We start from the raw sequence: 27,860 nt of genomic DNA, 5'->3' as shown, positions 1-27,860 counted from the left end.
TTAGAACTTAAGAGAGTAAAGTCGGTCCTATCTGGTGAAGTGGGCAGATGCAGATTCCAGAGTTTGGTTTTAAAAGCTTGTTTTCACAAATTGTTGAGCATTAGTTGCCCAAATGTTCAGTGATTTATTTGTAATTTCAGATTAAAATAAATGAAGTGCAACAGATAATGAGACCTGAGCAGAAGAAACGGTCCATAAAACAAATCTCAGACTCAATGCACTCAATGCACACTCTTCCAAAAAGATTTTACATAAAATAACCTCTGATGATAACACCACAAATACAGTTTTAGTTGTAAACAGTCATGTAGGAACAGTGAAAATCTAACTTTCTTGAAGCGCTTTGTGAGACTGAAGGCATTTATTATAAACTAAACTGCAGGTTGATGGTCAGAAGCAAACAGTTGTAACAGTGATGCTGCTGCAGAGAATAATGAAGGCTGGAAACTCTGATGATGAAAAGAAACAATCTGACCTTCAAATATTACAAGAACATCTGAAAAGCTTCGTTTATAACACCTGAACCATTTTATTCCTCCTTGACACCTAAGATTCCTCTCACCTTGATCATTGAGAATCAGAGTGACTGTAGAGGAGGAAGATCTGAATATTTTCACAAACTCAATAAAAGAACGTGAAAAACAAACACTAGACAGGATTGTTTTTTATCACATTTCTTTAAAGTTATGATAGAAGGAATAAACAGACAATTTTCTCTGGATTTGATTTTAATTTCTGTTCCTTTTTATTGTCTTTTCACCGTCGTATATTTATTAGAAAATATTCTGACTGTTTCTTGATAAATTTCCAGCATAACTCAGTTAAAGGATCACAGCTTCTTTATCAATGTGAATAAAAATAACATCAACAGATAATGACTAAAATAGTTTGCCAACCTAATATGGTCAATTATGTGTAACATACTTTTAACAAAATACTCTCATATGGATATCTTCACTCGTTGATCTTACAAAAGACTTGAAAAAATATTTCTTTGTTTACATTATGTTAAATTGAAAAAGGCAAACAGTGAGAAAGTAAATAGTCAAGTTGTTTCTCAACTGTATAAAAAGAAAAACAATTTTATTACAATTTTGCCAAAATCTGCTACATGATCCAGCACCACCTGCTGGAGAAAAACGGAAACAACAGATTGTTTGATTTAACACGTGATTCGGACGTCATTGAAATGAGCTGAGACGCCATTACTGCATGTTAGATCTCTGCTGAAAAACAAGGAAGTATCTTGATGATTTTAAGAAGAAGCAGTTGAAAAGTTTGGTGAGTCTTGCTGATGAAATAATTAATTATAAAATGGCTGAGAGAGCTCTTTTGGAAAGTTACCTGAGCTGCCATGTGTGTTCAGAGACTTTCAGAGATGCAGTGTCTCTGAGCTGCAACCACAGCTTCTGTTCAAGCTGCCTGCAGAAATTCTGGGAACAAACTGAAAACAAGAACTGTCCCATCTGTAAGAGATGGTCAAAGGAAAATCCATCCAACAACATCTCTCTCAAAGAACTTGCTTCATTTGTTGAGAAGCAGAATGAAGCTTTAACTGAGATGGAAAAAGAAAAGCAGAAACAGAAGGAAGTGGTGTGTGAGAAACACTCAGAGGTTCCTTATTGGTTCTGTGAAGACGAGCAGAGAGCTGTGTGTCCTGTCTGTGAGTTTTCTATCCACCAGAATCACAAAGTGGTTCCTATAGAACAAGCAGTCAGTGAGCTGAAGGAGCAGCTGAAATCTGACTTAAAGTCTCTGCAGGACAAGAGGAACAAACACAAACAGGTGGAGAAAACATACGATGATGTGATTCAACACTCCAAGGATCAGGTGTTGTCCACAGAGAGACAGATCAGAGCAGAGTTCAACAAGCTCCACCAGTTCCTGAAAGAGGAAGAGGAGTCCAGACTGGCAGCTCTGAGGGAGGAAGAGGAGCAGAAGGGGAAGACTATCATCAGAGAGATGAAGAGGATTCAGGAGCAGATCTCCTCTCTGTCAGACAGTATCTTTGCTGTTGAAGAAGACCTGCAGAAAGACAACATGTCGTTCCTCAGCAGTTATAAAGCCACTCAGAGCAGAACCAGAGCCCAGAACTCACTGTCAGATCCACAGCTGGTCTCAGGAGCTCTGATAGATGTGGCCAAACACCTGGGCAACCTGTCCTTCAGAGTCTGGGAGAAGATGAAGGAGAAGGTCCACTTCAGTCCTGTTATTCTGGACCCAAACACTGCAAACAGAAGGCTCCATCTGTCTGATGATCTGACCAGTGTGAGACGTGGAGACGCAGAGCAGCAACTTCCTGATAATCCAGAGAGAAACACTAATTACTCAAATGTTTTTGGTTCTGAGGGCTTCAGCTCAGGGAATCACAGCTGGGAGGTGGAAGTTGGAGATCATCCTGTCTGGAGTGTGGGTTTGGTTAAAGAGTCTGTTAACAGGAAGGGAGAAGCATTTGCTTCACCAGAATTTGGAATCTGGTGTTTATGGCATGGTGATGGAAAATACGCTGATTGTGTTGGTAAGACTCTGATACTGAAGAAGAGTCTTCAGAGGATCAAAGTCCAGCTGGACTATAACAGGGGGGAGGTGACCTTCTTTGACTCTGAAGACATGAGTCACATCTACACTCACAGAGACACTTTCACTGAGAAACTCTTCTCATACTTCAATGTAGGAAAAGCTGCTGATGCTAAAACTTCTAATCTGAAAATCTGTCAAACTAAGATCTCTTTTTAAAGTTCAAAGTTGTGTTTTTAATTTATCTGAATATTTTGCATTTTTAAATCAGTGTTTCTATTTTCAGTCAGACCAACTTTCTTTTTAAATCCTTACTGAACATCTTTAATTATTTTCAAGGTTTTTAAACTTTTATTTGAAATTAACAATAGAAATGGATTACTGAAAAAATAAATGTAAAATCATCACGTCTTGATATCATTTGAGAAGTCTGTTATTACTTTTGTGAAACCTGTATAAAAGGATTTCTTTATTCAGTGTCTTTTTTAATGTAATTTCAAAATATAAAAAAAGGCAGTTTGTGTTAAATTGGAAGAGAAAGGTGAAGGAATATTAAAAATGAGTGAGTTTAAGAGATAAGATTGTAAACATTGATTTTATTCCAGATCAGGAAGAAATCTCCAGAAGTTTAAATTATTGATGTGACTGAATTCTAAAAGAGACACAAATAAAGGAAAAGCAGAAACAGTGGATCCATGAAATACTGTTATCTGTGAGGATATTATCCTTCATAACAGCTTTGAGTTACTAAGTCATAAATAGTTTAACATGAACCAACATGATGAAATGAGAAAAAAACAAAACAAAAAGGAGCATAAAGAAACATGAAGCTCTAAGGAAATCCATCAGCAGCTCATGATGCATCTTCAGCAGGAACATGAACTGATGTTCAGGTCTGTTACCATGGTAATGACTTCTTTGAAGGTTCAGAGGACTTTATATCAAACTTTAAAGCTGTTGCTCAGATCAGTGGTTCCCAGTGGGGTCTGTAGATCCTCTTCATTAATAAAAAAAGCATATTTCTGACATAAATAATAAAACTAACTTTACAAATAGATGAAAGCAATATGTTGGCCGTTGATGCTGCTTGTCCTGTCATTATATCCTTGTTTAATTGGATCAGTTTTATACTCAGTCACTAGTTGGGGGTCATGAGTCTCTTCCTGTTGGTTTGTGGGTCAGAAGCTGAAGATTTAGGAATAACTGGTTTAGATGATATAACAACAAAACACAGGCTGAACAAACACTGTAAAAGCTCTTATTCTAACAGAGGCATGTTGTTGGAATTATTATTATCGATTAATTAATATTTATCAAGAATTATAATTAGCAAAAATAATTTGACAAAATTAATTTCTTAACCAAAATCCTCATTAATGAATCGAAGACCAGAGATGTCTTGCAACTGTGGCTCAATGCCTTTGATAATTACAACCGTTAAATACTCGGTACTTATTGTATCTTATAAAGGGCAAAGCATAGCTGCGTGTACTTGACTTAAAGGATGGCTGCCGGACATGTCTGCTCAAAGCTCAATTTTTACAACCGTGTTCATAGACATTTATAAAGATATACAGGGGTTGGACAGTGAAACTGAAACATCTGGTTTTAGACCACAATAATTTATTAGTATGGTGTAGGGCCTCCTTTTGCGGCCAATACAGCGTCAATTCATCTTGGGAATGACATATACAAGTCCTGCACAGTGGTCAGAGGGATTTTAAGCCATTCTTCTTGCAGGATAGTGGCCAGGTCACTACGTGATACTGGTGGAGGAAAACGTTTCTTGACTCGCTCCTCCAAAACACCCCAAAGTGGCTCAATAATATTTAGATCTGGTGAATGTGCAGGCCATGGGAGATGTTCAACTTCACTTTCATGTTCATCAAACCAATCTTTCACCAGTCTTGCAGTGTGTATTGGTGCATTGTCATCCTGATACACGGCACCGCCTTCAGGATACAATGTTTGAACCATTGGATGCACATGGTCCTCAAGAATGGTTCGGGAGTCCTTGGCAGTGACGCGCCCATCTAGCACAAGTATTGGGCCAAGGGAATGCCATGATATGGCAACCCAAACCATCACTGATCCACCCCCATGCTTCACTCTGGGCATGCAACAGTCTGGGTGGTACGCTTCTTTGGGGCTTCTCCACACCGTAACTCTCCCGGATGTGGGGAAAACAGTAAAGGTGGACTCATCAGAGAACAGTACATGTTTCACATTGTCCACAGCCCAAGATTTGCGCTCCTTGCACCATTGAAACCGATGTTTGACATTGGCATGAGTGACCAAAGGTTTGGCTATAGCAGCCCGGCCGTGTATATTGACTCTGTGGAGCTCCCGATGGACAGTTCTGGTGGAAACAGGAGAGTTGAGGTGCACATTTAATTCTGCCGTGATTATACTCTGTTCTCTCAAACTCTCAGTCGGTCGTGGCAGATGGCCGCTCACACTGAGCCTGGTTCTGCTGGAGGTCTCTTCCTGTTAAAAGGGAGTTTTTCCTCTCCACTGTCGCTACATGCTCATCCAGGAGGAGTGAATGCTACAAGTCTCTGACTCAATGCAATCTGCTTGGTTTCCTTAGATAAAAAAAGTTTTTATCCAATTTGAATAATAACTGAATCTGACTGCACTGTTCAATGGTTATGATTAATTGGATTGTATGTACCTTACTTTTGTGAAGTGCCTTGAGACAACATATGTTGTGAATTGGCTCTATATAAATAAACTGAATTGAATTGAATTGAATTGAACAGCCAAGCATGGTGGTGGAGGAATTTTGATTTGTTTTACAGTGACAGGATTTGGACCATGAACCCCTCCTTATACTAAAGCATTTTAGTTAAATCTGAGTCCATCTGTGCAACAGCTGAAGCATGACCCAAGCTGGGAACTGAAGAAATGCTGTAAAGAACAGTGGGCCAGAACTCATCCCCAGTGATGTGAGAGACTGATAAAGTCAGGTAGAAAACAGCTACTTCTGGTTGTTGTGGATAATCAGGGGGTTAGGGATTGTACTTAGTTTTTTCAATGACTGTAAGTATTAACATCCAACCTATTATACTTTTGATGAAATATACACTCATTAGTGTCTGAAGGTGCATTTCTGAAGCTTTAATCGACCTACAGTGACTTTGCAAAGTCTGCCGTTACCTTCAGACCATTCATGCCCATTCTTTATTTCCATTTTACTCACAGTATGAAATTCAGCAAAGAGTGTGTGTATTACCCTGCAGTAGCATACCTGCAATAAGTGTTCTGACAGTGCAATGTTTAATCAGTAGTGCAGGTCTGAGATTCCTCAGTGTCACATGGCCGAAACCTGATCTTTCTCAGTCCTTTTGTACTTTTGTACAACTCAGGAGTAGTTTTGCCTTTTTGTCTGGTGCTATTGCTGCTGCTGTCTGCAAACAAGGACTAATTATAACCTATGGCTTTGATATGGTGGAATGGTGGGGGGGGGGACCCTGAGCTTTGAGCTCAGAACCAGAATCAGTACTTTTTATCAGATTTTACTCACTTTATTCACAGAGGAAAGTCAGACACAGAGATAATGTCAAGCTTTAATAAAGTTAGATTATGGCCACAGAGAGATTTAAAATTTTCCCGTGACAAATTTTCCCAAGACAATTTTCCTGTGACAAAAAAAATTGAAAGTAAAATGGCTAATAGCAAGAGCTGGGTTTTTGGTTTTATTTTAATTAGTTAAGGAACTTTCATTTGTTGCCTTTTTAATTTTTGGAATAATGGATTTCTAATTATTTATTAGTGGTACCTCTAGCCCTTCGTGTGACCTCTTTGACTGCAAACTGTGTTTTTTGAGAAACCTAGCCCTGACCACTCTTTCACCTTTTTAAAGGTAATCCCCTGGAAGCTTCCTGGTTCTTCTCCTCGACAAAGCTCAAGCACTCTGGCTCAGTTCAGCAGAATAATAACCTCCTTGATCTCTGTTTCCATGTCCAGCACACCCAATCCTCCTCATTAGCTTCTTCCTCTGGAAAACCCTGTCTGCCCTCCAACAAATTGAAACACCCCACCACTCTGACTGGCACCAAGGACTCCATTCCTCCCTTCAAAGCCCGGATCATCACCTTCCACAATAAGTGGAAAACTATAACAATTACTTAAGTAGCAATAAACGTTACAGTGCACTGTACTCCTAAAAGTATTTTTTTTTTCAAAAGATTACTCAAGCAAAAGTAACTGAGGAAATATAACTAGTTGCTGTCAAACAGGGCTAGGTGTTTGTAGGACCAACATGCAGACTAGAGTATGGGAGCCACAAGGTAAGCTGAAGTCCTTCTATAATAACTGAAAAGGTAAACTAACTGGCAAGTAAAGGACATGGAAAACAGGCAGCCTTTCAGATATGGAGCAGGTAAACCAACGGTAAGAGCCAGTGGTGATTAATGAAAACCAAAAAGTATAAATACAGAGGCAGGGTGGAGAAATGACCATTGAACAATAAGATATAATAAGGTGAAATTTGGAGCAGCTGGTGGTATGGAGAATGCAGAGCAACTGAAGGAGCGAGGCTAATTAACATAGATGAGTGGGAATAAAAGTTACAACAGTAACTATGGTTCTATGAATCTCATATGACCACCAAAGGTAGTGCTTCAAGCACTGACTGATCAGGTCTAGTACTAATGGCAAAAAAGTCACCCGTGACCTACCAGTGACCAACATGAGTCTATATAGTCACATGACACGGAAGCTCAGTCCCTCCTACGTCTCGCGAGCATGAGGAATCTGGTGTACCAAGCGCTAATGCAGTCATCCGGGATTCACAGAACCATAGTTACAGTCATAGGTTTCGTTCTATCTATCACCCCGGCACCAATCGTCGAACACCACCCACTTTGCATAGACAGCATGTGTGGACAGTGCCCACGAACTAGCCCTCGTGCGGCTTACCTCCCCACCATATCGGGAGAAGGAGGAGCCAGGTCCTGCAGGTGCCAAACCTATAGTTGGAGGTGACCTTGGTCGGGCTGGAGAATCCAACACCCCAGCTGTGACAGGAGGTTCTCCTGGAGGGGAGGAACATCAGTTAGCCAGAGCAAAGCCTACGCAGCAGATTAAACTAAGTCCTTGCTGGCCAGAAGGGGGACACCCACAGGACCCTATGCCCCTCCTCCTCTCAGGAGAGTCTGAAAGATCAGGTTGAACAGTGGAAAAGACGTGAAGGAGAGCATAGGGCCAATCATGCGCCAGCGCATCGTGGCCCAAAGTACTGGTGCAGTTCGTCAGGGAGAACCAAAGGGGACAGTGAACCACCTCCCTGGAGGCAAAAAGGTTGACCACCCCTCTGCCGAAGGTCTGCCAGATACAACTCCACCAATGGATCAAGCATCCGTTCTCCCAGAAGCGGATTCTGACGAGACAGAAAATCCACAGATGTGTTCTGTGGGCCTGGAATGTATGCTGCCCTGAGGTTGGCAAAGTGCAGGGCAGCCCAGGTAAGCCACCAGTGAGTCAAGTTCAGCAGCTTCCATGACCTGGTCAGGCATTGATGACTGACATGCCTGTCCTGCAATCCAGAAAGAAAGCTCAGAAGAGCCAGGAACACTGCCAGCAGCTCCATGAGATTGATGTGCTTCCTGCCCTGCTTGGGGGACCACATCCCCTGTGCCCGTGGAGGACGCATCCGTTTACACGACCTCTCTCTGACACAGGAGGGGCCTGAGGGGAACCCCCAGCGTAGCTGTGCTGTTTTGGGGTGAAAAAATCCAACCACCGGCCCCAATGCCTCACTGGATGCCCCATGGCCCCTGGAAGACCTGGGGGGATGCCAACCAGGCTGTACTCCCTGAAAAAGGCAGTATATTCTATATTTTGCATGTTTTCTTTAGAGTTTTTAAATGTCTGCTGCTGGTGTGAAAAGATATTCATATTAGACATTAATCTCTTTTTTTTCTGATTTTTTTCTACCACTCTGTCTTTTACTGAGCAGCTCTGTTTTGTCTCCCAGAAAACTGGATCCAGAACAGAACTTGGTCCAGAGTCTTCATGTTCTGGCTCTGTGCAGCCTGCAGAGCTCCTGCAGCTCTTTCATGTTGGAGGATGATAAAGCTCAAACTGTGTCAGGTGTCAATATCCATCACTGATTGTCATAAACATGCTTTCATCCTGGTTAAACATCTTTACATTTAATACTGAGATCATTCAGTGAATCCAAAGAGAGGAGATCTGAAGCCAAAGAGTTATTAGAATTTAGAGAGTAAAGTTGGTCCCATTTGATAAACTGAGCTGGTGGCAGGTTCCAGGGTTTGGTTTTAAAAGGTTGTTTTCACAAAGTGTAGAGAATTATTTGGACAAATGTGCTTTAATTTATTTGTCTTTCAGCGTAAAATAGATGATGTGTAACAGATAATGAGTGCTGAGCAGAAGAAATGGTCCATAAAACAAATCTCAGACTCCAATTTCAATGCATACTCTTCCAGTTTAAAGATGTTAAAGGGGTGGTGACATCACTGTATAAACTTGTTGCTATTGCTACATATGTCCATTCTCCAAAAAAAACTGACGTCACCTTTTTGTAGAGGGTTGTTTTGGGAGGCCAGATTTCCTTCCTCAGTAAAACGGCTGGCTACGGTAATATGTGGCTCCACTTAGTTGACTTCATACTGATTGGCTACATGCATACACACTGCTCAAAATAATTAAGGGAACACTCAAATAACACATCCTAGATCTGAATGAATGAAATATTCTCTTTGAATACTTTGTTCTGTACAAAGTTGAATGTGCTGACAACAAAATCACACAAAAATCATCAATGGAAATCAAATTTATTAACCAATGGAGGCCTGGATTTGGAGTCACACACAAAATTAAATTGGAAAAACACACTACAGGCTGATCCAATTTTGATGTAATGTCCTTAAAACAAGTCAAAATGAGGCTCAGTATTGTGTGTGGCCTCCACGTGCCTGTATGACCTCCCTACAATGCCTGGGCACTCCAGCCACATGAGGCCCTGTGGTCCTCCTAAAGCAGAACAATGCTAGAGCATTGTTCTGCTTTAGGAGGACCACAGGGCCAACCGCACCAGCATATGGTCTCACAAGGGGTCTGAGGATCTCATCTCGGCCCTCCAAAGAAATGCCACCCCACACAATTACTGACCCACTGCCAAACTGGTCATGCTGAAGGATGTTGCAGGCAGCAGATCGCTCTCCACGGTGTCTCCAGACTCTGTCACGTCTGTCACATGTGCTTAGTGTGAACCTGCTTTCATCTGTGAAGAGCACAGGGCGCCAGTGGCAAATTTGCCAATCCTGGTGTTCTCTGGCAAATGCCAAGCGTCCTGCACGGTGTTGGGCTGTGAGCACAACCCCCATTTGTGGACGTTGGGCTCTCATACCATCCTCATGGAGTCGGTTTCTAACCATTTGTGCAGACACATGCACATTTGTGGTCTGCTGGAGGTCATTTTGCAGGGCTCTGGCAGTGCTCCTCCTGTTCCTCCTTGCACAAAGTCAGAGGTAGCGGTCCTGCTGCTGGGTTGTTGCCCTCCTACGGCCTCCTCCACGTCTCCTGGTGTACTGCCCTGTCTTCTGGTAGCACCTCCAGGCTCTGGACACTACGCTGACAGACACAGCAAACCTTCTTGCCACAGTTCACATTGATGTGCCATCCTGGATGAGCTGCACTACCTGAGCCACTTGTGTGGGTTGTAGAGTCCGTCTCATGCTACCACGAGTGTGAAAGCACCACCAACATTTTTCAAAAGGGACCAAAACATCAGCCAGAAAGCATAGGTACTGAGAAGTGGTCTGAGGTCCCCACCTGCAGAACCACTCCTTTATTGAGTGTGTCTTGCTAATCACCAAAGATTTCCCCCTGTTGTCTTTTCCATTTTTCCAACAGCTGTGAAATTGATTGTTTGGAGTTATATTGTGTTGTTTAAGTGTTCCCTTTATTTTTTTGAGCAGTGTATTTATATTTATACAGTAAGTGCCCATGACTGTTATTATTTGAATGATGGGACCACAACTGCCTCATACCAGCGACCTCAAGGATTAATATTATAATTTTTCTTCTAGCACAGGATGAATTCCTTAAATACAAATATGGTTTTAGTTGTAAACAGTCATGAAGGAGCAGAGAAAATATAACTTTCTTAAAGCGCTTTGTGAGACTGAAGTCATTATTTCTATAAATAAAACTGCAGGTTGATGATCAGAAGCAAACATTTGTAACAGTGATGCTGCTGCAGAGCTTGAAGGCTAGAAACACTCTGATGATGAAAAGAAACAATCTGACCTTCAAATATTGGAAGAAGAACTGAAAAGCCTCATTTATAAAACCTGAACTGTTTTATTCCTCTCACCTTGATCATTGAGACTTCTTAGCTCTGTAGATCTGAATTTATTAATGAATGTGTCAATGAAAGCAAGTAAAGACAGTATAAAATAAACAGGATGGTTTTCGCATTTATTTCAAGTTCTGATTGAAGGAATAATTGAACAGAATTTTCTCTGGTTTGATTTTGAATCCTGTTCTTCTTCATCATCTTTTCATCTTCATATATTTCTTAGAAAATATCCTGTGACTGTTTTGCGATAAATATCCATCTTAACTGATGGATTCTGATTCTGATTCTGATTTGGAGGATCACAGCTTCTTTATCAATCTGAGGAAGGATCAATAAATAACATCAGATAATGACTAAAATAATTTTTAGGCCTAATATGGTCAATGTTGTGTAACATACTTTCATCTAAATACTCTGATGTGGGAGTATTTTCACTCTTTAATCTTACACAAGACTGAAAATATTTATTAATTTATTTGTATATTTTGACCTGCCATGGATTTGCGACCTGTCCAGGGCATACCCCGCCTCTCGCCCATAGACTGATGGAGATAGGCACCAGCTCCCCCGTGACCCACTATGGAATAAGAGGTATAGAAGATGAATGAATGAATGTTTACTTTATGTTGAATTGAAAAAAGCAGACAGTGAGAAAGTAAAGAGTCAGGTTTTCCAACTGTTCAAAAAGAAAAGGTTTTATTACAAACTTGTAAGAATTATCCTCATTATGACTGTAACATTTTCAAAAAGAAGAAAAAATGTTCAGCTTTCAAAGATGTTCCAAACAAACTGACACCGCAGATTATTTGATTTCACATGTGACTGAAGGGTCCAACTACAGAAAGTAATTTTAGACTTTGTTGATCGGAGCTGAGACGCCTTTAGAATTGCTGAAAAACAACATATATTTGGATAATTTTAAAAAGAAGCAGCTGAAATTTTGGTGAGTGTTGTTCTTAAAATAATTAATTACAAAATGGCAGAACGGAGAAAAATCGCCTTTTTGAAAGTTACCTGAGCTGTCATGTGTGTTCAGCTTTTATCCTCATCATGACTAACATTTTCAAAAACAAGAACCAACCTTCAGCTTTGAAAGATGTTCCAACAGCACCACCTGCTGGAGACAACCTGACACCGCAGATTTTTTGATTTAACATGTGACTGGCAGGTTAAATTACAGAAAGTATTTTTAGACGTTATTTACCTAATCTGAGACGCCATTACTGGGTGTTGGAGCTCGGCTGAAAAACAAATAATTATTTGGATGATTTTAAGAAGAAGCAGCTGAAATTTTTGGTGATTTTTGTTCATAAAATAATTCATTACAAAATGGCAGAGAGAGCTCTGCTGGAAAGTTATCTGAGCTGCCATGTGTGTTCAGAGACTTTCAGAGATCCTGTGTCTCTGAGCTGCAACCACAGCTTCTGTTCAAGCTGCCTGCAGAAATTCTGGGAACAAACTGAAAACAAGAACTGTCCCATCTGTAAAAGAAGATATTCTAAAGAATTTCCACCTGTTAATTTCACACTGAAGGAACTGGGTGATTCTTTTACAGAAAGACAGAAATCTGGATCATCTGAGACAGAAAAAGGAGAAGAGAAGCTGATGGTGGTCTGCAGTAAACACCAAGAAGACCCTAAACTGTTCTGTAAAGACGAGCAGAGAGCTGTGTGTCCTGTCTGTGAGTTTTCTCTCCACCAGAGTCACAAAGTGGTTCCTATAGAACAAGCAGTCAGTGAGCTGAAGGAGCAGCTGAAATCTGACTTAAAGTCTCTGCAGGACAAGAGGAACAAACACAAACAGGTGGAGGAAACATATGATGATGTGATTCAACACTCCAAGGAGCAGGTGTTGTCCACAGACAGACAGATCAGAGCAGAGTTCAACAAGCTCCACCAGTTCCTGAAAGAGGAAGAGGAGTCCAGACTGGCAGCTCTGAGGGAGGAAGAGGAGCAGAAGGGGAAGACTATCATCAGAGAGATGAAGAGGATTCAGGAGCAGATCTCCTCTCTGTCAAACAGTATCTCTGCTGTTGAAGAAGACCTGCAGAAAGACAACGTGTCGTTCCTCAGCAGTTATAAAGCCACTCAGAGCAGAACCAGAGCCCAGAACTCACTGTCAGATCCACAGCTGGTCTCAGGAGCTCTGATAGATGTGGCCAAACACCTGGGCAACCTGTCCTTCAGAGTCTGGGAGAAGATGAAGGAGAAGGTCCACTTCAGTCCTGTCATTCTGGACCCAAACACTGCACACCCTGAGCTCTATCTGTCTGATGATCTGACCAGTGTGAGACGTGGAGACGCAGAGCAGCAGCTTGTTGATAATCCAGAGAGAAACACTAGGCATATCACTGTTTTTGGATCTGAGGGCTTCAGCTCAGGGAAACACAGCTGGGAGGTGGAGGTTGGAGATCATCCTGTCTGGAATGTGGGTTTGGTTAAAAAGAATATTGACAGGAAGGGAGAGAGACAGGCTTCACCAGAACATGGAATCTGGTGTTTACTGCATCGTGAAGGAAAATACACTAATGGTTATAGTAAAACTCTCAAGGTGAAGAAGAGTCTCCAGAGGATCAGAGTCCAGCTGGACTATAACAAGGGAGAGGTGTCCTTCTACAACTCTGAAGACATGACTCACATCTACACTCACAGAGACACTTTCAGTGAGAAACTCTTCCCTTGTTTTAGTGTTGGAAAAGCTGCTGATGCTAAAACGTCTGATATCAAAATCTGGAAAACTAAAATGTATTTTTAAAGTTCAAATTTGTGTTTTTCAATTCTCTGAATTATTTTGCATTTTTAGATCAGTGATTCTATTTGCAGTCAGACCAACTTTCTATTTCAATCCTTAATAAACATCTTTAATCATTTTCAAGGTTTTTAAACTTTTACTTGAAATTAATAAAATGGATTACTAAAAAAATAAATTGACATCTTGATATTTAAAAAGTCTGTTGTTACTTTTTTGAAACCAGTATTAAAAGATTTATTTGACTTTCTTTGACTTTAGTGACTTTTTAATGTTTTTACAATTGTAAAATTTGTTAATCTATTGTTCTAATACCACCACCATATTGGGCTGGTATTCATGGGACAGTACCTTACAGACCCAAAGTTATTTAATTAAATATTAAATATAAACATATTATTGGAAATTATTATTTTTAGTTTGTTTCTAACTGTTTTATAAAAACTGTGAACAGAAGTTCAGAAAGGACACAAAGAACTTAGATTTCTTAACTGGGTTTTCTTCTCAGTCTTGTTTTTAATTGTTGTAATGATTCACTTTAGCAGGAAACCTCTGGAAATAAATATTCAGGTCCAGTTATCTCACTGACTGGTTCTGCTCACTGATATGATGATTTTTCTATTCCTCAATGTAAAACTTATTTCCTTAATATTCAACCTGCTGCTGAAAATGATCTTTGTTGGTTGTTTATTAAAGTTTATTTATTTCTTCTACACATTTATTTATTTTCTATGGTTGTTGAAGAAAAACTCTGTAGTTCACTGACCTTCAAATTACAGTAAGAACCCAGCAGGCAGTTATATTAGTCCATTTAATACTGATGCTGATCCAAAGCTGCAAATTTCAAAGGTTTCTTTCTCCTGAAACATTTGTCATACCCCTTAGGTGCATGAATGTTTGTGTGTTGCCCTGCGATGGACTGGCGACCTGTCCAGGGTGTACACCGCCTCTCGCCCATAGACTGCAGGAGATAGGCAATGACTGACTGACTACAACAGCTCCCCCTGCTGAGAAGAATAGGTTTTATCTCTATAAATCATTTAGTGCCAAGAAAATTTAAAATAGGGTTGCTACACAGACATTAAGAGTAAAACTGTCTTTAATTTCCAACAGGGGATACCTGCAGCCTTTAATGCACTAACATTTGCAATGAGAGGAAGTTGGATAAATTCATGCTTTAATAGTTTGGCTCATTATATTGATGACTGCATTCATCTGTGCGTTCGCTGGTTGTTTTATTTGTGGCCAGCTTTGTCCCCGCCTCTTCATTGTGATTGGTCCTTTCATTCTAACCCCACATGTTTTACATGAGTGGAGAAATATCCAGGGTCAGTAACTGTGGGCTGTTTCACAAAGCCAATAAACAGCTTTGTTGTTCTGCCTAAATGCCTTCAATGTTTGCTTTAGTTAAGCCACATCTCTCAAAAAAGATTCTGATATGTTAAAGCTCCTTTACAATATAGGACCCAGGACTTCCTAGATATTATCCCAGATGACCTTAGTGGGTCATGAAAGACCTCCAAAAAGTGCCCTATAAACCCAAAGCAGTTTTAGATATGTTTGATACTAATAATAGACATCAAAAGGTTTATATATCTGTGCCCACTGTCAGCTCACTTTAAACTGAGTCTGTAATTAAAAAACCCTCAATATAAACAAATCCTTACAATAAGGACCAGATAGTGTGGCTTTTGATCTTCCCTGTTATTCAGTGCTTGGATGTCAAACTGTCTTTGCACTTAACATAGGAAAAAGTAAAAAAGATAAATCCTTATGGATTATGGCAGATAAGCAAACAATGAGACTTAAGTAAACTAAATGCAATAACCTCTCTGATGTATTTCCAGAATATATGGTAATCCAAATTAAGGGATTTTGATTAACTAGTATTAAAGTAACTTTTCATGACTGGTGATGCGGTAAATATTTACTGAACAGGTTTACAGAGACCTCACGCTAAATGACACTTCTTGTCTGACTGGTACACACACTTAATAGGTAAATAGAACGAAAGCAGTTTTCAAAGCCGTTCCTTGGCTGTGAAGCATCATTACATGCTGTGAGATCTCCGTTGGAGAAACAATCTTTGCAAGAAGAGTGGAAGGGTGATGAAAGTTATATGGTGAGTCCTATTTTTAAGACTTTGAGAAGAAAATGGCAGAGAGAGCTCTTTTGGAAAGTTTCCTGAGCTGCCATGTGTGTTCAGAGACTTTCAGAGATCCTGTGTCTCTGAGCTGCAACCACAGCTTCTGTTCAAGCTGCCTGCAGACATTCTGGGAACAAACTGAAAACAAGAACTGTCCCATCTGTAAAAGAAGATCTTCTAAGGAGACGCTTCCAGTAAATGCTATGCTAAAGGAACTGGCTGACTCTTTTGTTAAAATACAGGAATTTGATTTGGTTGATCAGGAGAAACCAGAGAAGAAGTTAGAACTGGTTTGTAATAAACGTCCAGAAGATCCTTATTTATTCTGTGGGAATGAGAAGAAGGCCGAGTGTCCTCTCAGTGAAGTTTCTCTCCATCAGGATCCCACACTCAGTGAGCTGAAGGAGCAGCTGAAATCTGACTTAAAGTCTCTGCAGGACAAGAGGAACAAACACAAACAGGTGGAGAAAACATACGATGATGTGATTCAACACTCCAAGAAGCAGGTGTTGTCCACAGAGAGACAGATCAGAGCAGAGTTCAACAAGCTCCACCAGTTCCTGAAAGAGGAAGAGGAGTCCAGACTGGCAGCTCTGAGGGAGGAAGAGGATCAGAAGGGGAAGACTATCATCAGAGAGATGAAGAGGATTCAGGAGCAGATCTCCTCTCTGTCAGACAGTATCTCTGCTGTTGAAGAAGACCTACAGAAAGACAACATGTCGTTCCTCAGCAGTTATAAAGCCACTCAGAGCAGAACCAGAGCCCAGAACTCACTGTCAGATCCACAGCTGGTCTCAGGAGCTCTAATAGATGTGGCCAAACACCTGGGCAACCTGTCCTTCAGAGTCTGGGAGAAGATGAAGGAGAAGATCCACTTCAGTCCTGTTATTCTGGACCCAAACACGGCACACCCCAGACTCCATCTGTCTGATGATCTGACCAGTGTCAGACAAGGAGACACATGGCAGCAGCTCCCTGATAATCCAGAGAGAAATTTTTATTATGCCAATGTTTTTGGTTCTGAGGGCTTCAGCTCAGGGAAACACAGCTGGGAGGTGGAGGTTGGAGATCATCCTGCCTGGAATGTGGGTTTGGTTAAAGAGTCTGCGGACAGGAAGAGATACTATTATGCTTCACCTAAATTTGGTGTGTGGTGTTTATGGCATGGCAGTGGGACATACACTGATAGTGATGGTAAGGCTGTCACAGACAAGAAGAGTATCCATAGGATCAGAGTCCAGCTGGACTATGACGGAGGGGAGGTGTCCTTCTACGACCCTGAAGACATGTCTCTTATCTGCACTTACACAGACACTTTCAATGAGAAAGTCTTCCCTTACTTTAGTATCGCACACACCGGAAATACCAAAACCTCTGATGTCACAATCTCTAAAAAAACAATCTGATGATTGTTAAAATGTTTCTTATTTGTTGGGGCATCCTGCTTGACTTAATTAAATGATGCTTTATGTGTAAGATTGTATGCATGTCTCATGTCTAAGGATTGGTGGTGTAAAATTTAGTGGGATTTTTCTGCTTATGGTAAATTACTTCTATTTTCACCAACAGTATTTTTTCACAGTTTTAATTTTCTTCGTGATTTTTGTGCATTAAATTTTAATCTTGCTGTTTCATGCTTTCACTGTACATAGTGCCCAATGGTCCAAAATGCAATTACAAATAAATAAATAAACAGTTATTTATACTTTTTTCAAATTCAAAGTTAAACAAAACAGAAAAATAAATATATTAATTTATCAATAACTATACAAATCGATAAACATTTATTGAATCCATCATTAAATAATAAATGTGAAATTCAAAGTCATTACTTTTTGAAAATATAATCAGAATATATACATCTATTTTATGTTTTATGTGCTGGAAGGTACCATAAAATAGTTTATATAGAAATATATATAGAGAGAGTAAACAAATATAAGTATTTTTAAATGAATTTTTTTTATTACATTTAATTATTTAATGGAACACAAATCTTTGTACATTTCATAATTTAATGGTACATTTATTTATTTACATTCTCATACATTTTTTTCATAATATATTTATTTATTTAAAATGTCCCTTTTGGCCATCCATATACCTCAGGGGTCACATTATGATGATTTTGAAAATCATCTAGCAACCCTCTACTTGGTGTCTCGCAACCCCCTGGGGGGACCAGACCCCCACTTTGGGAACCCCTGGTTTAAATAGTCACTCTCGCTCATCAGTGAGATCCACATTTCTGACTGGTTAACCTACCCATTAGTCAACACCAATTATATTGAAAAGAGCTTTGTTAGCCCCGCCCACTGACTGCTGATGATGTGCTGCAGCATGCAACCTAGAAATAATTAAATACAGAGTTAGATGTTTATATTTTCTGTTAATGAAATAGATATATTTATTGACATATTGATATAACTATACATTAAATGCACTATTTGTGCATTTCTCAACACTTTCAAATAAATGTAGACACAGTAAAGTAATAATTTAAAGATTTTGCTTTTTATTTATTGTGGCACTTTTGGACCTCCACAGCTTGGTACCTAATGGTTTTACACCTCTAAATCATTGGAAAGTTTCTTTGGAGTGTAGGTTTCAGTAAGTAAATAGGTGGTAATGTGACTACAATCTGTTTCTTGCTTCTTTCTTGGGTTTTGACAAAATATTTGTGTTTGAAAATGAGGTTGGTGGAGGTACTGCAAAGCAGTTGACTGCTAAGGTGTGTCTGTTTAAAAAAAAAAAAGTGATTCCTGTTTTTGTTTAAATAAGGTGCTAAAACAAGTTTACATCTGCTGCACCACTAAAAGCATTTAATAAAAAACTGTGATTCTGATAAAAAACACAGTTTAGTGCCTTAATTAATATTTTTAACTATTGATGTTTTTATATATCTTTAATAAAACAAAACATTCTGAACTCTGACTGGCATCAATTTAGTTTAAAAATTGAGCTGTCTTTTTTTAAAACATCTAGATAATTTGTTGAGTTGTGCTTTTACTCTGTGATGAATTTCAAACATTTTAATACTCTGTATGTTTTTTAACCAAAAACTAAACAATGAGAAGCATTAAAATTTATTTTAGACTATGTAGAAGTGTGTGTTTTTTGTGAATAGGTACCACTTGTCCCAATGCAAATGAACATATATTTCTTTTAAATTGTTCAATGACTGTGTACACAGACACACATTTGAAATACATTTAAGTATTGCAATTAAAATTCCCAAAGAGTTGACGTTATCAAAAATATTTTACACATTATGGCTGTAAGAATGCAGTTTTTTTAACATTCACATATAGGGATGATGTGGGCTGGAAATTGTTAGTGTGTTATATGATGGGCCCATTTAATTGCACATAGAGGTTTGATCGAAGACAGCTATATAGGTAACAAGGGGGACCCATTGTGATTCTTGCACAGTTTGAACTGACCTACACAGGGTGGTCACCCTGTGTAGGTCACTGTATTTAGTCACTGTATTTAGTAAACCCAAGGGATACCATACTAAAAACCCATTGCGTGCACAGCCAATTTATTGCCTTGATTTACTTATTATTATTTCTTCTGGCTCATAGTCCGCACGCCACAAAAGTCATGGCTGCATGCGGACCTCTGCAGAAACCTAGTGATCCTAAAAATTAACAGTAACTCCTGAAAATATTTAATTTCAATGCTATTGCTAGAAATTGTGATAAAAATATTGATTACAATTAACCCACACTTTCTTGAAATGTTTCTTTCTTAACCATTGCACAATGTCCCCATCATTTTACATGAGCTTTAGCATCTTAGTCACTAAAAATATACATCAGGTGTGAGTATTAAAGGTAGTTAAAGTCCATCCAAGTGTGGCCAAATATATCACTGAATACCTGACGCTAAAATATAATAACCTACCAAATATTGCATCCATCATGGCCTTTTCAACTATTATATAGTACAAACTGATTTTGCAATGACAATGAGATTTGATATATTGTGCTCTAAATATGTGCCTTACAACTTTTGAGTGACTCCTTTCTTTTTGGCTTGTGATTTTTGTCCTGTAGATCTTTGTAAACCCAGTCTGTCGTCTAGTGAAAGTTTTTTCCTAGGCGTGGCAGGCCGGTTGTCTGATTACTCATTGCTTTAATTTGCGGTTAACACCCTGCCCTGTATACCGGTTAAGCTCTGCTTATTACTCATAACTGTTAGTTTAATTACTCTCGGGACAAAGAGTTTGTGGAAAAACAGGAAGGCTTGAGTTATTTGCCAACAACATCTTCCTGTCCAATGAAAGGATTCTAACAATCAGATTTACCTGCTTAATCATTTAATAATAATCATTTGAACATTATAGTTAAAGTCCACAATGCTGCTGTCACCACCCCAACAGGGAAGCTTGGAGGCTACAGTTCCTGCAACCTTCAGCCAGTGCTTCTCCTGAACTAGATCATTAAGTTCCTTCCACTAGATTATTACTAATGCTGGCCTTGAAATCGCCGCTCACTCGCTCGGTAAACACCTGTGCAGAAGGAATTAGTGAACAATTGGAAGACAGGGTAATTTTCTACGCAAGCTCAAAACACACCTGCTTGACTTCTCCACATAGCCCAGTGCAGGTCTAAACAAGCTTTCCATCTATCCTGAGATCTCAAAACTGAAAGTAATGCAGTGGTTTAATTTAGTTTGTCTCTGTCTTGCCTTTGTTTGTGGACCCTGTTTCAGCAAACTCTTCAACCTGGCTAATAATTGGTATACAACCTTTGGAAACTGATCACCCAATGGCAGTAGAGAGCGCACCAGAGATTATCATATCAAAAACACTTGTCCTAATATACAACTTGTCTGAAAATTTCATCAAGATCTGTTCCTAACTTACTGAGATATTTTGCGAACAGCTGGACAAACAGACAAACCAATGCAGACAAAAACAGAACCTCCTCGGAGGAGGTAATAATGTTGCCAATGCAGCTCCCTGTTGATGCCTCATGTCATGCACATGTTCCATCTCCTCCAGGTCTTCCTCCACCTCAATCACTGGAACCTGAGCCAATACCTTTGTGAGTCCTGAGCAATTCTATGAATACATCGATAAATGATTGTCTACTCAACCTTTTAAGCTACTCAACAACAGTATCCTGAATAGATCAGCTTAAGCTAGGGCTGAAGTTTTGATGCTAGAACTACAGTTACATCCCTATCTATATAATTGTTTACAGTATTAAAAAAATACTTTGATGACATTGATCATGCTTGTTAAATTGCTGTTTTTTCCTGTTAGCTTTGCTTTCATTGGAGAGTTGCAATATGGCAGAGTATTTCGTAAATGAACCAAATGGAATGACTTGATTTTGTAAGAAGAGTACATAATTTATTATTATATCTTCACTTCATTTAAAAATAAGTTGGAACCAGGAACTTCCTGGCTGCAAGGCCAGCATTGGCAGAATGCAGAATGCGGAAGTATGGTGGTGTTGCCCCAACTCGTAATTCTGGCTTTTGAGGTGTTCCAATTGAAATTTCGAACTTCCAAGTACAAATGGAATGCACTATAATTAACACAGTGAAAATGGGGAGTTGAACCACAACATAAATTAATTGCAAGACTTTCATAAGACCTAAGGAAATAAGCTAAATGTACAAACAGAACCTCAGAAACGAGTAAGAAGCTAAACACAAGGGAATGAACAAAAATGGCAGGACCAGGACATTTTGCTGTTTCACATTGTCTTCAGTTGATGACTGCAGTCCATTTATTCTCTACAAACTGCAGCCATTAGCAAAAGAATGCAAACGAGCAAACATAAGAACAGTCCTACTGGAGCTACCAGTCTCAGTTCACTCAGATTTCCTGTAACTGATTTTGGTGTGAATTCCAGCAGACAGAATGCTGAAACTGAACAATGATTAGTGCATACTTTACTAACCACTTTAATGTGTAACAAAATAAATAGATGCTTTAAGAACATTCAATTATCACAATCAGAATCAGCTTTATTGCCAAGTTTGTACATACAAACAAGGAATTTGACTCCGGTACACTTTGCTCTCTGGTTTTGTTTTTGTATTACAGAATATACATATATACAATGTACAAATATACACATATATAAATAAAAGGTGCATTTTCAACATCTGTATGCTGTTGTTTTGTACTCAATTGAATGTTCATCAGAGAAACAGCCTGGGGGAAGAAACTGTCTTTGTGGCGGCTGGTTTTAGTAAACAGTGCTCTGTAGTGGCGGCCTGAAGGTAAAACTCTAAACAGTTTATGTGCAGGGATTTTAGCAGCTCTTTTCCTGACCCTAGACCTGTATAAGTCCTGGATGGAGGGAAGGTCAGCCCTGATTATTCTCTCTGCAGTCCTGATTATTCGTTGCAGTCTGGACCTGTCCTGTTTTGTGGATGAGCCAAACCACACTGAGATGGATGAAGACAGGACAGACTGAATGATGGCAGTGGAGAAGATGACCAGCAGCTCCTGTGGAAGGTTGAACTTCTTGAGTTGCCTCAGGAAGTACAGTCTCTGTTGGGCCTTCTTTCGAACAGTGTCTATGTGTGAAGACCATCTCAGGTCCTCAGAGATGGTGGTTCCTAAGAACCTGAAGTGGTCCACAGCCACTTCAGGTTCTGTGGCCACTACTATACATAGTGGCCACAGCCACTATGTATAATAATCTTAGAGCTTTCAATAGATGTGATTAGGCTTGTATCAGTATTCAATTATTTTATTTCTTACTTTAACTTTTAAAAGTATGCATACATTTTATTTCTTAGATTGGTTGGAGCATTCCTGGAATTTTTTAGCTCCACCCACTGAAACCAGCTATCTGCTACAACTGAAGAAACAATGTTGTTCATCAGGTTTATAGTGATATGAGAAGGAAATGTTCTCTGTCACAAACAGCGTTCCAAACCTCACTTTTTTCCTTATAAAGAACCTCTTTGGAAATTCTTTTTACTTGTTTTGTTATGTTCTTATACAATAAAACATGAAAAGAAAATGTCAGATTGACAGGAAAACAGCACTGACGTGAAATATATAGAAAAAGCTTGTGAGTGAAAAAGTGTTACTAGAGCTTGTCTGACTAGTAAAACGTCTCTGAGTCATAAAACAGATTGAAACGGGTTTTCTTTGCTGCTGAATGTAGTTAAAATGCCCTCACAACTTGTTGGATCACCGCTGAAAAACAAGCATTGGCTGGAACTGACTTCGAACGGTGAAAAAAAACTTTTATTGGTGAGTCCTACTGCTGCTTTGTGTGCAAAGACAAGAAGAAACTACTCTTTCTGATTTTTACTTTTTATTTTTTAAATCTTACGAGATCATGTGTCTCTAAAAACAAGAACTGTCTCGTTTGTAAAAGAAGATCATTGAAAGATGGTCCAACAGTGAATTTTAATCTGGGTGAATTTTACAATCAAGGAACAGACTGACTCCTTAGCTGGAAGACCAAGATCAACATCATCTGAGTGAAAAACAAGCTAAAATGGGGGTCTGCACTAAACATCAAGAAGTTCCTCATTTGTTCTGTGAAGACGAGCAGAGAGCTGTGTGTCCTGTCTGTGAGTTTTCTCTCCACCAGAGTCACAAAGTGGTTCCCATGGAACAAGCAGTCAGTGAGCTGAAGAAGCAGCTGAAATCTGACTTAAAGTCTCTGCAGGACAAGAATGACAAATACAAACAGGTGGAGAAAACTTACGATGAAATGACTGAACACATAACAAAGCAGGTGTTGTCTACAGAGAGACAGATCAGAGCAGAGTTCAACAAGCTCCACCAGTTCCTGAAAGAGGAAGAGGAATCCAGACTGGAAGCTCTGTGGGAGGAAGAGGAGCAGAAGAGGAAGACAATTAACAAGGAAATTAAGAGGGTTCAGGACCAGATCTCCTCTCTGTCAGACAGTATCTCTGCTGGTAAAGAAGACCTGCAGAAAGACAACCTGTCATTCCTCAGCAGTTATAAAGCCACTCAGAGCAGAGCCAGAGCTCAGAGCTCACTGTCAGATCCACAGCTGGTCTCAGGAGCTCTGATAGATGTCCCCAAACACCTGGGCAACCTGTCCTTCAGAGTCTGGGACAGGATTAAGGGGAAACTGTACTTCAGTCCCATCATTCTGGACCCGAACACTGCAAGTCGATGGCTCTCTCTGTCTGATGATCTGACCAGCGTGAAGAGATGCGACACAAAGGAGAAGCTTCCTGACAATCCAGAAAGAAACATCAATTACACCAATGTTTTTGGTTCTGAAGGCTTCAGCTCAGGGAGACTCAGCTGGGAGGTGGAGATGGGAGAGCATCCTCGCTGGAATATCGGTTTGGCAAAAGAGTCTGTGGACAGGAAGGGAGAGACATGTGCTTTGCCAAGATATGGGATCTGGTGTTTAGTGCATGGTGACGGAAAATACACTGATGGTGAGAATAACATCGTCACAGAGAAGCAGAGTCTCCAGAGGATCAAAGTTCAGCTGGACTATGAGAGGGGGGAGGTGTCCTTCTATGATTCTGAGGACATGTCTCACATCTACACTCACAGAGACATTTTCACTGAGAAACTCTTCCCTTATTTTTGTGTTGGAAAAGCAGGTGAAGCTCAATCTTTATATATCAGGCTCTGTAAAACGAAAATTGATTTTTAATTATCACAGAACGAGAGTTTTTACTTCAGATAAGAAGATGTATTTGTTTCCTAATGTCAGAGAAATCTTGTTTGAATTTCATTTCTTGGGCAGATTTTCTAAGAAGATACATATGAAAACAGTAAAAAGGACACTTGATATTAGCTGCAACATGAATTATTTGTGAAAAACAATTCTAAAGTGACTCCAGCATAAGCCTTCAGACTTCAGTGCCTTATTTGTACTGGATATAAATATGCAGAAATCCAGAAAAAAGCTGAAATCTAAAATCACAAATGTTTTTCTATCCATTCAAATTTACCCAATGGATTCACTGACTTACTGTAATGTTTTGCATGAAAATGTGAACATCCAAAGATGGAGACACTAATATCTCCATTTTGGTCAGAGCAGTGTTTTAATTCTAGTTTCTAACGTTGTTGTACTGTACCAACTTGTAAGCACAAGCTAATGGAAATAACTAAGGCATTAATGTTTGTTGTTGCATGTGTGGTCTTGAAAAGAAACATTTACAACATTCAAAATTGACATGTATAAGATGCCAACATGAACACTGTCTGGAAAATCATTGATAAAGGATTTGTGTAGTTTTTATGTCTATGAAGCAACATGATTTAATGAGATTGTTGTTTAGATTGTACTATAAGGGCAAATTTATCAAACAAATAATGGCTACAACAAGCCTTCACACTTCATTGGTTCAACTAAAACTAATTACCAAAAACTTTCTTAAGGGCCTAAAGATGATTTCCAGATACAAAACACAAGCTGCCACAAGGAGCAGTTAAAGCTGCAGCAAAACGCTGATAACATAACAAACCAATGTGATTACAAGGTTAAGAAAGATAGTAAAGAAACAGTTGAAATTATTTATTATCAGTTTCATTACAGAAAACTGGAGGTATCTCCAAAATGGCTAAAAAGACATAAAGATAATTGATCAGGAACACATCCCAGAAGCACCAAATGACCTGCAAATATTTCATCATGGCCTGGATGTGTTCTACAGTTTTCTCAATAAGTGGACAAAGGCGTAAGGCTGTAAAACTGTTCTCTTCCTCAGAAAACACCCAGCCCTGGTTAAAATCTTCTAAAACCTTGTGTGAAAATGTGTAAAAGGCTGATTAAACTTAACTCCTCTTTCTGCCACACTTCCAAAAGTTAAATTTGACCCAAAACCCAGAAGAACACTCTCCCCACGGTGAGACATGGGGGTGGTAGCTTGATGATTTTAAGTTACATCAGGTTTTTGTTGAAGTAGATAAAAAACAAACAGGTCCAAACACCAGTCAGCAATGACTGAAAACCTTTGTTTGTCTGCTTGAAATGTGAAGATAAAAAGATATTTCAACAAAAGAATGATTTCATGGGAGGGAAGAAATGTCTTAGAACTAAAGTTACCAGACAATCTGTGCGGTCACCTAAAGAGGTGTGTAAGCAAAAGACGATCTCACAATCCAATAGATTTGGAAAACTTTCTGGTGAAGTGGGTAAATATTTCCAAGTGAAGGAGAGGGATGATGATAGTTTCTTACAAAACAAGACTGAAAATGCTGAAACCGAATCAAAAGTGGCCTTAGTAAAATATTACTTTAATAATGTGCACACCTATTCAGTCAAATTGTCTGAACTTTTGTTCAGTCTAATAGACTTGGTTTCTTTCAGTTTAATTATACTGTATAAATGTTAGGTTTTTAAATGATTTATCAGAGTCTCATTTTTTACATCACCTGGGATTTTAAACTGGGGGAATAAATGTTTGAGAGTTACTGTTATAGGACATGCAGCAAGCACACTTACCGCCAGATTGTCAATCTATGCTTGTTTCAGTTCCATGATTACACCCAAACGTTTTTTTTAAATCAGTGGTACAAAACTTTAATGTCAATTAACTACCTATGATACTATTTCTGAGATATACAAATGCCAGTGATCATCTTAGTGTGAGAAGAAGAGGATGACAAGGTTGAACTAATGCAAATCTGGGCGCTCTGACTGTAAAGTGAATATCAGAGACAGCCTGGGGATAGAAACTGTCTCTGTGGTGTCTGGTTTTTGCAAACAGCGCTCAATAGCGCCATCCTGAAGGTGAAAATCTGAAGAGTTTGTGTCCTGGGTTGTGTGGGGTCTACAGAGATAATAGCTGCCCTAAGACGCAGGTTGTAAACACTAAATGTGTTTAACCTTTTAGAAGTTTTCCTGCACTTTTCTATGTCTACTGCTACATCTTATCCCTGCTGAGTTCCTCTCCATGCCTCCTTTGATTTATATTTTTAAAAGCTCACATGTCTAGGATGTAGCCAGCTGGATTTATGATTTATAAATGACCAGAGGTAGCTCTGAAAGGGGTTCTCCAGAATGGTTTTCTTTCGGAGAGTTTAAATTGTTTTACTTTGAATAGTGGCTCGACTGTTCCAGCAGCTTCCAGGTTATGATCAGCCTGAGCTTCAGGGGATCTTCAGTTGCTCCAACTTTCTTTCTTCTGAAGGTGACTGTTTGGGTCAGTTGGTTGAACCTTGAGCACAACTGGATGTTCCAGCTGGAAAATAATTCACAACAACAAATAAAAACTTTTGAAGGCTTACATTAAGTTTTCTGACTGGCCCTTGCTCATTACGCTTAAAAGCTAGATCCATACCAGAAAACCAACAAATTCAAATGAACTCTATCAATTCTGTAAAAATTGTTGTCAAATATCCAAACACAATTGTTCCAGAATCTTGTTTAGGACTAAAAAAAAAAAATGCAAGGGGCCAATGTGCCCGTTTAAAGGAACTTTAACCAAAGTTTAGTGGGAGAGTGTGCAAATGTTTGAGACTACATGTATTATTTTGTCAATAATTTCCAACACAGATTCAAACTTGTGCAGCCAGTGTTGGGTTGGAAAAATCAACAAAGTTGGATATATGACAATTGTCCCTCCAAAGTAAAAGAACCATTGAATTAAATCCCTAAAAGACCCAAATTAAGACATTAATGCCCTTGTTGTGTGAACATAAACTTCTGACAGGAGCTGTATGTTGTTACATTTGTCGGCTTAATGCTAAGTTTTACAGTTTATCACGTTTGATTATTAAAGGCTAACGTCTTTACTCAGCATTAGCCAGGTCTCCTGGTGGGTTACAAGAGCACGTTCACACTGACGTTAAAGAAGAACAGGTTTCTTGAAACAGGTCAGAAGGAAAAAATGCTGTTTATCCAGTTTTCGGTGAGCTGAAACAAATTATTTAAATATATCATGTTTATTAGATGGAGTACAAACCTTAATATTCTAAATTCCTCAATGTCTTCACATAAAAATTAATTAATAAAAATGTAATCAATTTATTTTACACATATATTGTTTGCAGATTTCTGAGCACAAGGAAATTTACTGAGCTAAGAAAAACCATTACACAACACAACTTGTCTAACTGGAAACACGTCATTGTGAAGACAAAACAATCTAAGTGTTTTTCACCATGAACACACCTGAAACACCTTTACA

At 39.2% G+C, this 27,860-nt stretch overlaps 4 protein-coding genes across 5 annotated transcripts; all 4 read left to right on the top strand.

Moving 5' to 3' along the window:
• The first annotated feature begins 1,189 nt into the window (after positions 1–1,189).
• LOC124878442 (zinc-binding protein A33-like) lies at positions 1,190–3,093 on the top strand. The gene has a single exon (XM_047382386.1). The coding sequence runs from the start codon at positions 1,315–1,317 to the stop codon at positions 2,734–2,736; it is 1,422 nt and encodes a 473-aa protein (XP_047238342.1). The 5' UTR covers positions 1,190–1,314; the 3' UTR covers positions 2,737–3,093.
• LOC124878441 (nuclear factor 7, brain-like) lies at positions 1,349–14,307 on the top strand. 2 transcript variants are annotated; one of them, XM_047382385.1, is made up of 2 exons: positions 1,349–1,478; positions 12,340–14,307. In XM_047382385.1, exon 2 carries the CDS (start codon positions 12,452–12,454, stop codon positions 13,598–13,600), a length of 1,149 nt encoding a protein of 382 aa, XP_047238341.1. In that variant the 5' UTR covers positions 1,349–1,478; positions 12,340–12,451; the 3' UTR covers positions 13,601–14,307. The 2 variants fall into 2 exon arrangements, with proteins under 2 accessions (XP_047238341.1, XP_047238340.1); XM_047382384.1 differs by lacking the exon at positions 1,349–1,478 and having other exon boundaries at positions 12,065–14,307.
• Positions 14,308–15,748: 1,441 nt separating this feature from the next.
• Positions 15,749–17,146, top strand: LOC124877916 (nuclear factor 7, ovary-like). Its single transcript, XM_047381550.1, has one exon. It carries the CDS (start codon positions 15,749–15,751, stop codon positions 17,144–17,146), a length of 1,398 nt encoding a protein of 465 aa, XP_047237506.1.
• Positions 17,147–22,723: 5,577 nt separating this feature from the next.
• Positions 22,724–24,967, top strand: LOC124878317 (E3 ubiquitin-protein ligase TRIM7-like). The gene has a single exon (XM_047382202.1). The coding sequence runs from the start codon at positions 23,225–23,227 to the stop codon at positions 24,371–24,373; it is 1,149 nt and encodes a 382-aa protein (XP_047238158.1). The 5' UTR covers positions 22,724–23,224; the 3' UTR covers positions 24,374–24,967.
• Positions 24,968–27,860: the final 2,893 nt, after the last annotated feature.

The sequence above is a fragment of the Girardinichthys multiradiatus genome, chromosome 12 (genome assembly GCF_021462225.1).
Source record: "Girardinichthys multiradiatus isolate DD_20200921_A chromosome 12, DD_fGirMul_XY1, whole genome shotgun sequence".
In the NCBI taxonomy this organism is placed as follows: domain Eukaryota; kingdom Metazoa; phylum Chordata; class Actinopteri; order Cyprinodontiformes; family Goodeidae; genus Girardinichthys; species Girardinichthys multiradiatus.
This window is presented reverse-complemented; position numbering and strand designations above follow the sequence as displayed.